The sequence below is a fragment of the Myotis brandtii genome, unplaced genomic scaffold, assembly GCF_000412655.1.
Source record: "Myotis brandtii unplaced genomic scaffold, ASM41265v1 scaffold679, whole genome shotgun sequence".
Classification (NCBI taxonomy): Eukaryota; Metazoa; Chordata; class Mammalia; order Chiroptera; family Vespertilionidae; genus Myotis; species Myotis brandtii.
This window is the reverse complement of record NW_005370653.1, coordinates 1298989-1311920: the sequence shown is the minus strand read 5'-3', so window position 1 is coordinate 1311920 and position 12932 is coordinate 1298989. Positions and strand designations below refer to the sequence as shown.

Here is a 12932-nt window from a genome sequence, read left to right as displayed (position 1 = left end):
AAGGTGTAATCAGAGCACTGCTTTTATTTTTTTAATTTTTTAAAATGTATTTTTATTGATTTCAGAGAGGAAGGAATAAGGAGAGAGAGAGAGAGAGAAACATCAGTGATGAGAGAGAATCATTGATTGGCTGCCTCCTGCACACCCTCTACCGGGGATCGAGCCCACAACCCGGGCATGTGCCCTTGACCGGAATCGAACCTGGAACCCCTCAGTCTGCAGGTCGACGCTCTATCCACTGAGCCACACCAGCGAGGGCCAGGGCACTGCTTTTAGAAGAAGGGCCCTGGTGGGGCTTGGTTAGCCACAGGCCAGCCTCACACACACACCCCCCAGGAAAAAGGATTCCGAGTGGCTTCCGGAGGCCAGGCCCGCAGGAACCTGGAACCAGAACCGGAACCGAGCCGGCCTGGGCAGGCTCAGAGTCAGCTTAGCCAGAAATTGCTAGAGAGACACGCAGTGTACCTCCTCTGAACAGCGGCCAGACACAGGCAGGGACTAAGAGGGTTAGGAACGGTGATAGGGCCCCAGATCGCCCTGAGGCCAGAGGGAAATGCTGGGCTGCTCTTCGTCACAGAGGAAAGGGGTGTATTTTACAGTTAAGTGGCCCTAAGCGAGTTTAATTTGTAATTGGGAGTTCTGGCTAGGATCTGCTGCTGCTGCTCAAACCAAACAGTGGGCGTATGGGCCCTTTTTTCTTCTTCTTTTTTTAATATATATGTTTTTATTGATGTCAGAGAGGAAGGGAGAGGGAGAGAGAGATAGAAACATCCATGATGAGAGAGAATCACGGATCGGCTGCCTCCTGCACGCCCCACACTGGGGATCGAGCCCACATCCCGGGCATGTGCCCTGACCGGGAATGGAACTGTGACCTCCTGGTTCATAGGTCGATGCTCAACCACTGAGCCACGCCGGCCGGGCTGAGCTATTTTATTTCTAACGGGGCCACAGAGCAAAGGGACTCTCTGGCATTTGCATTGTTCGTTATGACATTCCTCATAGGCCTACCTCCGCTTGGGAATTGAGGGCCTGTGGGAAACGCAATCACTGGACATGACGATGCCTCGTTTTTAAAGAAAAATCAGACCAAATCCTCTTTCTATACAAAGCATCCATGGTGAATGCTTCACAGAGTCACCAAACACAGTTTATCTACTCCAGGCACGAGCCAGAGCGGGCTGGGCCACCTGCCCAGACACCGCCGGCCAGTCCTCTAAACCAGCAGGTTGGCCGCCAACCCATGGCCCGCGGACCACTGGTGATCCGCAAGGTCCAAAAGGTTGGCGACCGCTGCACCCCTGCAGGTTGGGGGCTGAGCGGGTTAGGGTCTGCCGCAGAGGGTCCCTGGGAAATTTCAGAGGTGTTTTCCAGCCGAGGTCACCGTACCCCAAGAGACACCCAGCTATTCATGGGTCCCCTGTAACTGGCGGGCCAGGGCCTGGGCCACGCTCAGACATGGAAAGGGCACGTTGGTTGGGTGGCCACACCCCCTTCCTTGGAGTTGAGTCGGTCACAGAAGGCAAAAGTCAGATGGGCCAGAAGCAGCCGCCTTTTGTGACGTTTGTGCAAATCCCATTCTTGGGCCTTTTCTCAGTAGAATGATCGTAATTGCATTTCCCTCCTTGGCTGTTGTCTGCGTTAAGCGGAGCAAAAACAAAATGATTTGTGTACTCAGCGTCCCGAGGAACACATCGGGAACCTTCCTCGCGCTTCCTGTCTGAGTGCCTGGCTTTATGGCGCTCGCGTTTAATGAGTTCCTCTCAATCACACATGCATTATTAATTTATAAGAAAATAAATTAAAAGCCCTGGGAGCTACAGCTCCCTCGCCGCAGGAACGTATCCTCAGAACCATTTCGTGGCATTATTTGCTGCTTGTTTCTCTTGGGTTTGGGGGAAGGATGGGAATTTTTTCAAAGAAAGGCTTTAAGCCGGGCCGTTATGGCTCAGGGGTTGAACATTGAGGTGTGTGAACCAGGAGTCACAGTTTGATTCCCGGTCAGGGCACATGCCCGGGTTGCGGGCTCCATCCCCAGTAGGGGGCGTGCAGGAGGCAGCCTATCGGATCTCTCTCATCATCGATGTTTCTTTCTCCCTCTCCCTTCCTCACTGAAATCAATACAAATATATTTTTAAAAAAGAAAGAAGGGCTTTAAGTACTCCACCAAAGAAGGGGGACAGGCTGGTTAATATTTCATTATGAATTAGTGTTGGGGTGTTGGTCTTTCGAATGGTTCTTTTTGAGCGTCCGGTTTGTTGAATTTTTGTGAAAGTTGGGTGAACGCTGGTGTGTTTAAGCTCAGACAATGCCCTTGTTTCCTGGTAAAGACGTTTCCTCCGCGGTGGGGAGCTGAGAGTGGCCTGAGGGATATGAGGACATTTGCATTTTGCAGAATCCGTTTTAGGGGGCAGGTGAGGCTAAGTAGATCTTAGAGAGGAGGGAGGGAGCCACGCCCCCGGCTCACAGGAGTCCCAAGTGGGCGGTGGGAGTAACAGCCACATAGAAATTCTATGAAAGAAAAGAGCCCGTTTACAAGCTCAACCCAAACCCCGTTAAGTCCCTCGTCATAAACAACAGGGTTTTATAGGGCCGCTGTGAAGAGAACATTCAACTCTGCTCAGACTCAACAACATCAAAGTGTCAGCCTCCCCACGTGCATTTCTGAATTTAATGGGATCCCAGCGAAAACACCAAGAGCTTCGCGTTAGGCAGCGGACGAGGCAGCCCTGCGAAACAGCCGCTCAGGGAACGAGCTGTACCAGAGACCAACTGCTTGCCGGGAAGCCTCGGGGGTGAGAGCATGTGGGGCTGAGGCGTGTTATGAACACGTATATAACTGGCATGGGAAACACACCAGGACATTGGTGTGGGGCTGATGCGTGTTATAAACATGTCTATAACTGGCATGTAGAAACACACCAGGACATCGGTGTGGGGCTGACATGTGTTATGAACATGTCTATAACTGGCATGGGAAACACACCAGGACATTGGTGTGGGGCTGATGCGTGTTGTGAACATGTATATAACGGGCATGGGAAACACACCAGGACATTGGTGTGGGGCTGACATGTGTTATGAACATGTCTATAACTGGCATGGAGAGACACACCAGGACATTGGTGTGGAGTTGATGCATGTTATGAACACGTATATAACTGGCATGGAGAAACACACCAGGACATTGGTGTGGGGCTGACATGTGTTATGAACGTGTATATAACTGGCATGGAGAATTCACCAAGACACCCAGCAGCAGCCCTGAGGCACGGAGAGCTTTGGCATCTGACACCTGTGGGTCTCACACACTGCGTGTTATAAACACGTATATAACTGGCATGGAGAATTCACCAAGACACCCAGCAGCAGCCCTGAGGCACGGAGAGCTTTGGCATCTGACACCTGTGGGATCTCACACACAGTGAGAGGACACAGAGAGCTTCGGCCCATGAATGAATCAAAATTAGATCATTTTTATTTTTGGTCAGATTGGGGGAAAAATAATACAGGTTTTGGTGTGCCACAGAATTTTAGTGATCGGTTTATGTGGGCCATGGAAGGAAGTGGGTTGACAGTCACTGGCGTAGCAGGATCATCTGAAGACATTTCAGCCGCAAGAACCTTCTGTGCTCCTCAGATAGCATTTGACGCCCTTTGTTTTATTTTAAATTTTTATCTCTCATAACCTTCATCACCAAAAAGGTGTGATTGTTGACATTTTACAGTTTCCCAGTGAAACCATATCAATTTAAGTTAAACACCCAAAGCATCGGCAGATTACATAGATAGACAGACAGACAGACAGGTAGATAGACGATTGATAAATAGGGAGGTGATGGACCATATTGCAATGACAAGGAAACACATCCAAGAAATATTGTTCAGTGAAAAAGCACAATGTGAAACCATATCAATTTAAGTTAAACACCCAAAGCATTGGCAGATTACATAGATAGATAGATAGATAGATAGATAGACAGATAGACGATAGATAAATAGGGAGGTGATGGACCATATGCAATGACAAGGAAACACATCCAAGAAATACTGTTCAGTGAAAAAGCACAATAGCCCTAGCTGGTTTTGCTCAGTGGCTAGAGCATCAGCCTGTGGACTGAAGGGTCCTGGGTTCGATTCCGGTCAAGGGCACATGCCCGAGTTGCGGGCTCGATCCCCAGTAGGAGGCAGCCGATCAGCGATTCTCATCATTGATGTTTCTGTCTCTCTCTCTCCCTCTCCCTTCCTCTCTGAAATCAATAAAAATATATATATATGGCAAGAAACTATAAGCCAGATGCATGCCGGGCACAGCTTCTGACCAGAGCCGTCTCCTCAGTTGTGCGGACTCTCTGATCGAGGCGGAGTGGGACTGTTTTTATTCCCGGGTGGGGGTTTTTCGGTTAGTCAGGCTGCTGTATTCAGTGACGTCTTTGTTTGGATGCCGATCTCCTTGCCCACTGAGATCACAGCTGCAGGACAAAGCCAGGTTCACCCAGGCCCCTCTCGTTGAAAGCTCATTTTGAAAGCGAAGGCTCGGCCGTGTTTTGAGGGCTTGTGGAAGAAGACGTTGGGATAGGAAATGGTAGTCTAGGTAAGTAGGGCAGGTGCCAGCGTTTGACCTTGAGACTGTGGAGGCCCCGCCTCCGGGAAGGTCGTGGGGATGGTGTGATTGAATGTTCTCAGGTCTGTGGGCGGGCCCTTCCGTGCTGGTCACTGGGATGGCAGTTCCCGGGGCGTGGTGTCCCCAGGAACTCCCCGGGGGCTGGTTCAGGTGTGGGTTCCAGGCTTGTGTCTACACTTTCAGATACCTTCTGCCCGGAGGACCCCGGCTCTGAGTTTATAACAAGTGCCCGGTGCGCCCACACGTTCTGGGGGAAGCTGCTGTGGGGATTGAAAGCAGCTTCCACCTGTTCCAGAAACTTCACCTGTTCTTTCTTCAGCTTTTCTCACTTGGAGAAAAACTCCACCGGTTTAGACCGAAGGAGCGAGGCCTCCCTCTGTAACTCAGCTACCCGTTCAGTAATGACATCTGGGATGAAGGAAGAGGTCACGGTGCTCCGGGAGCCCCGCTCAGGGTCCCCGGGAGCCCGCTGGACGGAGGTTTGGGTCTTGGATTCCAGTGTCCTTCGTGTGGGGTGTGGGGTGTGGGTGGTGAAGACGAACCGGCCTAGGCTGGGGAGTAAATTGGGGCTTGGGGGGTATGGAATTCAGCGATCTGGGCACGATGGGCAAGTCTCTCCACCTAGAACCTCGCCTTTTTCACTTACTGAGAGGGGAGAACTGAACCCCAAGTCACATGAGGATGATTAGGTGACAGACTCGGGGCAGAGGCCCCGAACGTCAGCCCCTCGCTCCTCCCTCTCCGGCGCCTCCATCACAATCGACCAGGAGCAGGGACAGGCTCTGACCGGCCACTTCCGTGCCTGCCCCTCTCCTGTGGCCCCCAACATACACGGCGTGGTGCCCCTCGCAGGGACGCGGTTAACAATCAAAAGGTCAGTGTGGGCAACGTTCCGTTCTTTAACATGAGGCCAAGCCAAGGAAAATGGAAAGGCTTATGGAAAAATTTCTTTTTCTCTTAAAGACAAAAGTCATTTTGTGAAGTACCCTTTTGGCTAATGCAGTGCCAACCGGATCCTCTCCTCATGATTCCCCTTCCTGGCCCTCAGGAGGGCCTGTGGCATTGGAGGTTGGCAGACCCGGGACCCGAGGGTGCCAGAGGCCTCCCTCACCCCCATCCCCTCGGCCCGCTTCCTGCGGGTCAGCCGGGGACACGGTGCAGCTTCAGGGATGGGTTCCAGAAGCAGGTTTCTGACTGTGGCCCCCAGCGGGAGGAGAGACCCCGGGCAGTTGCCAAGGCTCGGGCTCGGCCCCCACCTTCTCCTTCTCGCTCCCCCGGGTGGGGGCTGGGTCTCAGTCTGCATTAGGGAAGCAGGGTTGTTTGTGTCCTGACATTAGTTGGTTCAGTAGAGCTGATGAGTTAGTTACCAGGCGAACGGCTGTTTGCCTACTGGGTTTGGTCTTGGGTCAACAGTGGGCCGTTGACATTTCCAGGTTGTCACAGTTTTGAGTTACAGTTCGTATTTGGAGCAGGTGTGCCCGTGGTCACGGGGCTTTGTGTTTGGTGACTTTGCTGATGGGATCAAATCCACACCCACGGGATGTTGCTGGTGAAAGAGGAGTTGCTGGCCCGGCCGGCGTGGCTCAGGGATTGAGCGTCGACCTAGGAACCAGGAGGTCACGGTTCGATTCCCGGTCAGGGCACATGCCCGGGGTTGCAGGCTCCATCCCCAGTGAGGGGCGAGCAGGAGGCAGCCGATCCATGATTCTCTCTCATTGATGCTTCTATCTCTCTCCCTCTCCCTCCCTCTCTGCAATCAATAAAAGTATATTTCAATCAGTCAATCAATCTTGGCCAGCTCGTGCCTCAGTTGGTAGGAACCAGTGGCTGGGGCCTTCCGTCTGCCCAGGAATGAGGAGCTTTAGGCTGTCATGTCAGTTAAGTGGAGGTCAGTCAAGAGGGTACCTCCTGTGCTCCCTTCCTTGTGCCCAAGAAGAGGTCTCTGGCAGGTGGACTGATGGTCTTCCTCTCTCTCGGGTTCCCTTGCAATCAAGGTCTATGTGGGCAAGGCAGCTGACGCGGGTGAGGGCACAGTTTTGGGTCTCCCGTCAGCACCAGGCTCACTAGCCTGGGGTCAATTACCTTGGTCTCCTTAGAACTAAAATCTGCTCAGCGGAGCTGTAATCCCTCAAAGGGCCACCAGAGCTCTACTGGGCCCAGGAATCTCACCTCCAGGATGGATTCATCTCCAGGATGGATCCCCACGCCCCTCCCCACTTCCCATCAGCCACTTGGGCTGCCAGTACCCAGCCATGTCTGCACGCCCTTTCCCCCCCATGTCTACATCCATCACACTTTGCAGGAATCAAAGGCAGGTTCTTGGAGGGGGTGTAAGCTTCCGGTTGGCTTTGGATGGCTCCTGTCCCAACATGAGTCATTTTTTTGTAACAGTGAGTCAGAGGGAACTTGGAAATCCTACTTGCTCTGTGTTCCCGTAAGAAGGGTCAACCTCTTAGTTAAAAGAGGTTGACATTATTGGCACGATCCTTGAACCACCTTCTGTTGAGGCATCAGGGGCCAACCTGACATGCACAGAGGGAATAACACGACATCAGATCATTGTGCGATGTTCTCTTCACTGCACATCCATAAATTATATCTATAAAAGCCTAAGCGACCGTTAGGACCAAACAACCAGAACAACCCGTCGACCAGTCGCTATGACGCACACTGACCACCAGGGGGCAGACACTCAGCGCAGGAGCTGCCCTCTGGTGGTCAGTGCATTCCCACAGCCAACCTCCCTCGGCCCCTCCCCCCTGCCAGCCAGCCCCCCCATAGGCCTCGATTGCCAGCCACGCCGAGGGACTCCACCCGTGCACAAATTCATGCACTGGGCCTCTAGTAATGATAAATAAAAAGCTCCCACCCTTCCTATAAGTGCTTTTTTTAAAAAAAAGACAGGGCGGCCCTGGCCCCTGTGGCTCAGTGGTTGAGCGTCAATCTATGAACCAGCAGGTTGTGGTTCGATTCCCGGTCAGGGCACAGGCCCGGGTTGCAGGCTCGCTCCCCAGGGTGGGGCGTGCCGGAGGCAGCCGATCCATGATTCTCTCTCATCACGGATGTTTCTCTCTGTCCCCCTCTCCCTTCCTCTCTGACATCGATAAAAAAACAAAACAAAAAAAACAAAAGAGAGAGACGGGCGTAGGAGAACGTGCGACGGTAATAACGCTGCCTTCTCTCCTGTTTTAGGGAATGCTCTCGGTTTTTTGGAGGCAATGGCTTGACTTTGAAGGTGTTTTTCACCAAGGCAGCCCCGTTTGGTGTCCTGTGGACACTCACAAACTACCTGTACTTACACGCAATAAAGAAAATAAACACCACCGACGCCTCCGTGCTCTTCTGCTGCAACAAGGCGTTTGTGTTCTTGCTCTCGTGGATCGTTCTCAGGGACAGGTTCATGGGCGTGAGGGTAAGTCCTGGCTGCCCGCCTCCCTCCCGCGCTCATGCCGACCACCGCCCGCCCATCGGCTTTCTCGTTCGCTCCGTGCGCTGGCCCCCGAGCCCGAGCCGCTGGCCGCCCTCCTGCCGATCTGGCCGCGGCGGCGAGGACCCCGGCAGGGGGCCCCTGTTCTCGGTGTGCCTTGCAGACCTTCTTGCTTGCAAACCATACTCGACAAGCGCCCATGAGAGCACCTTTCATTTCAGGCTTCTCCACAAGCGTTCCCTGAAGCGCGTGCCCGTCGGGGACCCGGCCTGGGGAGGGTGTGTGGCCCTCACCGGTGTGGCTCCGTGGAGAGCGCGTGGGCCTGTGGACTGAAGGGTCCCAGGCTCGATTCCGGTCAAGGGCATGTACCTCGGTTGTGGGCTCAATTCCCAGCCCGGTCTGGGAATTGACAACCAATCATGTGTCTCTTGCACATCAATGTTTCTCTCTCTCTCTCTCTCTCTCTGTCTCTTCTCCTCCCTCCTATTCTCTCTCTTAAAAAAAAAAAAAGGGTTTCCCTCGTGTCCTAGAGCTGGTCTCGCCTGGCTGTTTTGGCCTTGTGGCCAGGGTGGGCTATGCTGCAGCCTCGGCACCAGGCCCGGCTGAACCAAGGAGCAAGGAGGCGGCATTGGTGATGGACTTTCGGTCTCTAACCATCACCCCTCCTGGGGGAAGGCTGTGCCGGCCTCCTGACAGCTCCCGCTCTGAGTGGTGCTGGGTTTCCCTCGTCTCGTTTTTGGGAGTTCAGGAAGCTGGCGAGATCCGGGAGGCCCAGCAGCTGGCCCGGGAGACAGGCAGGGTCCCCTGGATAAACCGGTGGGGATTTGCAACCAGGACCAGGCCTGCCTGCTGCACGGGTTCTCCCAGAACCTTCCCCTGGGTCATTTCCAGGGACTGAAGGGAGCTGACACTGCCCCCTGCTGGAGGGCTGAGGAACAAGCTTGAGTCTCCCAGACATAACGGTCTGTGAGTAGTTGACAGAGAGGACTCGTGTTGTTAAGACAGTTACTCAGGTCACAAGGGCTGTGGTGCCAGAAAAAACAGGTGCAGATCACATGACCAGACCAGAAGGAACAGGTGCAGGTCACATGTCCAGACCTGAAGGAACAGGTGCAGATCACATGACCAGACCAGAAGGAACAGGTGCAGGTCACATGACCAGAGCAGAAGGAACAGGTGCAGGTCACATGACCAGAGCAGAAGGAACAGGTGCAGGTCACATGACCAGAGCAGAAGGAACAGGTGCAGGTCACATGACCAGAGCAGAAGGAACAGGTACAGGTCACATGTCCAGACCAGAAGGAACAGGTGCAGGTCACATGTCCAGACCAGAAGGAACAGGTGCAGATCACATGACCAGAGCAGAAGGAACAGGTGCAGGTCACATGACCAGACCAGAAGGAACAGGTGCAGGTCACATGACCAGAGCAGAAGGAACAGGTGCAGGTCACATGACCAGACTAGAACCAACAGGCGCAGGTCAGACCGGAAGGAAGCCAACGTGTCTAACGCTGGGGCAGGCGGCCTCTTACGGCCTCAGGGGTGACCTGGGAGGATGGCCCGTGTGTCACCCGTGATGCTTCCGTGTGCTCTTCCCGGCTGTTCAGACTCAGGGGCCCTAACGCAGCAGGGACTCCAGCCTAGCGTCAGGCTTGCGTCTTGGTTCCTCTCTGCGAGCTGTCAGGCCTGGAGCCGGTTACTCCCGTCTCTGAGCCTCAGCCACCTCGTTCCACACTAGCCGTTCGCGCTCACCTTCTAGAACCATTCTGAGAAGGTGAGGCAGGCCTGGCCCGTGGAACTCAGGGGGTGGGTCTCTGTCGGTGAGAGGGCCCGAGGGGGCCCCCACTTCTCGGTTGGCGGTTGGCGGCAGCAGAGGCTTCCCCCATTTCAGGAGGCAGTTTGGGGCAGAGGGAGCGGCCACAGCGGGAGAGCGTGGGGGCTCCGGGGCACGACCTCCCACGACCTCCGACCTCCGGCCCCTCCTAGCTCGAGGCCCACGGGCTGTGACCAGGCGCTGGAGGGGGGAAGGGACTGGGGGAGCCAGCCCAGCCCGCGGCTCAGGGGAGGCGGCAGGTGGGGTCCTCCGGCTGCACCCACTGCCCGTGCTTTCCAACCAGGAGAGGCTGACGAAGGAGCAAGAGGCCCAGCTGAGGTTGTGGGCTTTTCTCTTTTAAAAAAAAAATTTTTTTTTATTGATTTCAGAGAGGAAGGGAGAGGGAGAGAGAGAGAGAGAGAAAAGCATCCATGATGAGGGAGAATCATAGATCGGCTGCCTCCTGCACGCCCCCCACTGGGGATCGAGCCCACAACCCGGGCACGTGCCCTGACCGGGAATCGAACCGTGACCTCCAGGTTCCTAGGTCGACGCTCAACCACTGAGCCACGCCAGCCAGCTGCCTGCTCTTTTGTCAATTCCTGTTCTCTTGTTGGGAAAATCGCTATTAACTCACTGCCTCTTTCTCTTAACGAGGAGTTGTACGCGGTACACGTGGTGTTTGAACATGCAATACATACGTGATGTGTGAAGTGGCTAAAACGACTAATCCCGAGAGGTGGGCAGACGGACGGGGGCAGACAGTGTCTCTGCGGAGGGTCCCCGCCCCTCTCGGGAGCCTCTGTGTTAGGTGCCGATGTGTCGTCTGGTGAGACTATGGCGGGAGGAACACACTGGAATACGTCTGCCGCGCAGGCACTGCCTGAGCCTAAACTGTGTCACCTTCACTAGCAACTCGACATCTAAACCGCCAAGGACACTTGGAGTCAAATCTCAAAATGCAGTCGGCGGTGGCTCGCCGTGTGAGTCATACTTTCCTGTTTGTATAAATATAGACACTGACTTTGCAGGCTGACGGGCCGGCACGCTGCCTCCCTGCTCTGCCACACACCTGCTGTGTGACTCGGGGCAACTTCCTTCACCTCTCTGAACCCGTTTTCATGTCTATAAAATGAAATGCATGAAAATATCTACCAATGTTAAGGGTTAAATGAGAAAATGCATAGGAGACACTTATGCCAGGACCCACTCCCTACATGTGAGCCGTGTGGTAGTGTGAGAGAGAGCAGAGGTCAGCTTTGAATGACCCGTAGAGCGAGAAAACACTCCGTAAACCCAGGATTGAAACTCGCATTGCACACGTTGGTCCTGCGCTCCCTGTGCCCACACCCCACGCCCAGCGACTCTGCTGGGGCTCCGTGACCCCTCAGATCAGAACTTGGACTTCCCGCCCCGACGGTGTGGCTCAGTGGTTGGGCATCAACCTATGAACTAGGAGGTCTTGGTTCGATTCTGCTCAAGGGCACATGCCCGGGTTGCGGGCTCGATCCCCAGTGTGGGGCTGCAGGAGGCAGCCAATGCATGATTCTCTCTCATCATGGATGTTTCTGTCTCTCTCTTCCTCTGCCTTCCTCTCTGAAATCAATACAAATATATATATTTTTTTAAGAACTTGGACTTGCCCTTGGAGCTGGCACACTTCTCCCTGGGGAGCTGTCCCAAAGTCACTATCCCCCGTGCACTCGGATGCTTTCCTTTGCACGTCGGGCGTGTGAGCATCTTCCTGGCACTCCCCTCCCACCTGCGGCCTGTACCCGCCAGAACAGGGTGGAGGGAGCCATGAGGGAGGGCCCTGCAGCAGCTGAGAAGAGAAACGGCACCTCTCGGGCTAGTGCCCCGTCTGTGGCCCTGCAGACAGAGACACATGCCCCATCGGAACACCCTGCAGTGGGCGTGTGACACGGGCCCTGATCTGCGGACCTCACAGGCCCGGCTGTCGGGATGCAGAGAAGCGAGACCACATGAGGTGCCGTCAGAGGGCTGGGAAGGAGCGGGGAGGTCACGGCCAGGCGCTGTCTGCCAGGCCCTGCCGTGACCAAGTAAGTAGCTGCCACTGGAGTGTGGCACCTCCTTCCCACGTTCCCAAGAATGAGGGCGACCGGCCACCGGGTGATGCTCACCGTGATGCCCTCCTGGCCAGCTGTACTGTGGCCGCGCCAGGCTCTGTCTCATCTACCCAAGAGCAGAGATTTAGAGGAGGCAGCCTTGGCTTGCTGTTCAAAGAAGGAGCGAGCCCTGGCTGGTGTGGCTCAGTGGATAGAGCGTCGGCCTGTGGACTGAAGGGCCCCGGGTCCCATTCCCGGTCAGGGCACGTGCCCGGGTTGCGGGCTCGATCCCCAATGCTGGGCGTGCAGGAGGCAGCCGATTGGTGGTTCTCTCTCATCTTTGATGTTTCTCTCTCTCTCCCTCTTCCTCTCTGAATTATTTTTTTTTAAAGGACCGAAAAGGAGGCCCATTCCCCTCAGCTCCCGAGCTCTCGGGAACATTCGGCCTCGTTGGCACGCAGGGTCTCTGGGTCCCTGCCCGCCCTGACGCTGTCGCCTTCTTCCCCTGCAGATCGTGGCCGCCATCCTCGCCATCGCTGGGATCGTGATGATGACCTACGCCGACGGCTTCCACAGCCACTCGGTCATCGGCATCGCGCTGGTGGTGGGCTCCGCGTCCATGTCTGCGCTCTACAAGGTAAGGCGGTGCGTGGGAGCCTCCTGCCGTGAGGACCCGGGTATCGGCGTGGCCGCCTGGCCGGACGCGGGAACCTCGATGGTGCCTGGGCCTTAGGACCTCTGTCCCTGGTGCCCGAGCTCCCGGCAGCCTTGGCCCCAGCTCTCCAGACCCTCCCATTGGTGGCCAAACCTTTGTAGCATTTGGGGTAAAGTGGGTGTGGCCATGGGTCTTCAGGGTGAGATTGGTGATGTCATCGTTCAGCGAGGACTGGGGAAGGTCAGGGACCCTCAATGGCCGGCTCAGTGTTTGGTGAGATAATTTCCCACCAGATCAGACAGGGTGCGGCTTTGTCATTTAAATTTTTTAAAATATATTTTTATTGG

At 54.9% G+C, this 12932-nt stretch overlaps 1 protein-coding gene across 1 annotated transcript in view; it reads left to right on the top strand.

Annotated features, from left to right (window-relative positions):
• SLC35F3 (solute carrier family 35, member F3) overlaps positions 1 to 12932 on the top strand; it is a gene marked incomplete at its 5' end in the record, with an annotated part of 19310 nt that overhangs the window by 1293 nt on the left and 5085 nt on the right. The window contains 2 exons of the mRNA XM_005881360.2: positions 7817 to 8036; positions 12442 to 12567. Of these exons, the coding sequence (XP_005881422.1) occupies positions 7817 to 8036; positions 12442 to 12567 (346 nt within the window). The remainder of the gene's footprint in view (positions 1 to 7816; positions 8037 to 12441; positions 12568 to 12932) is intronic.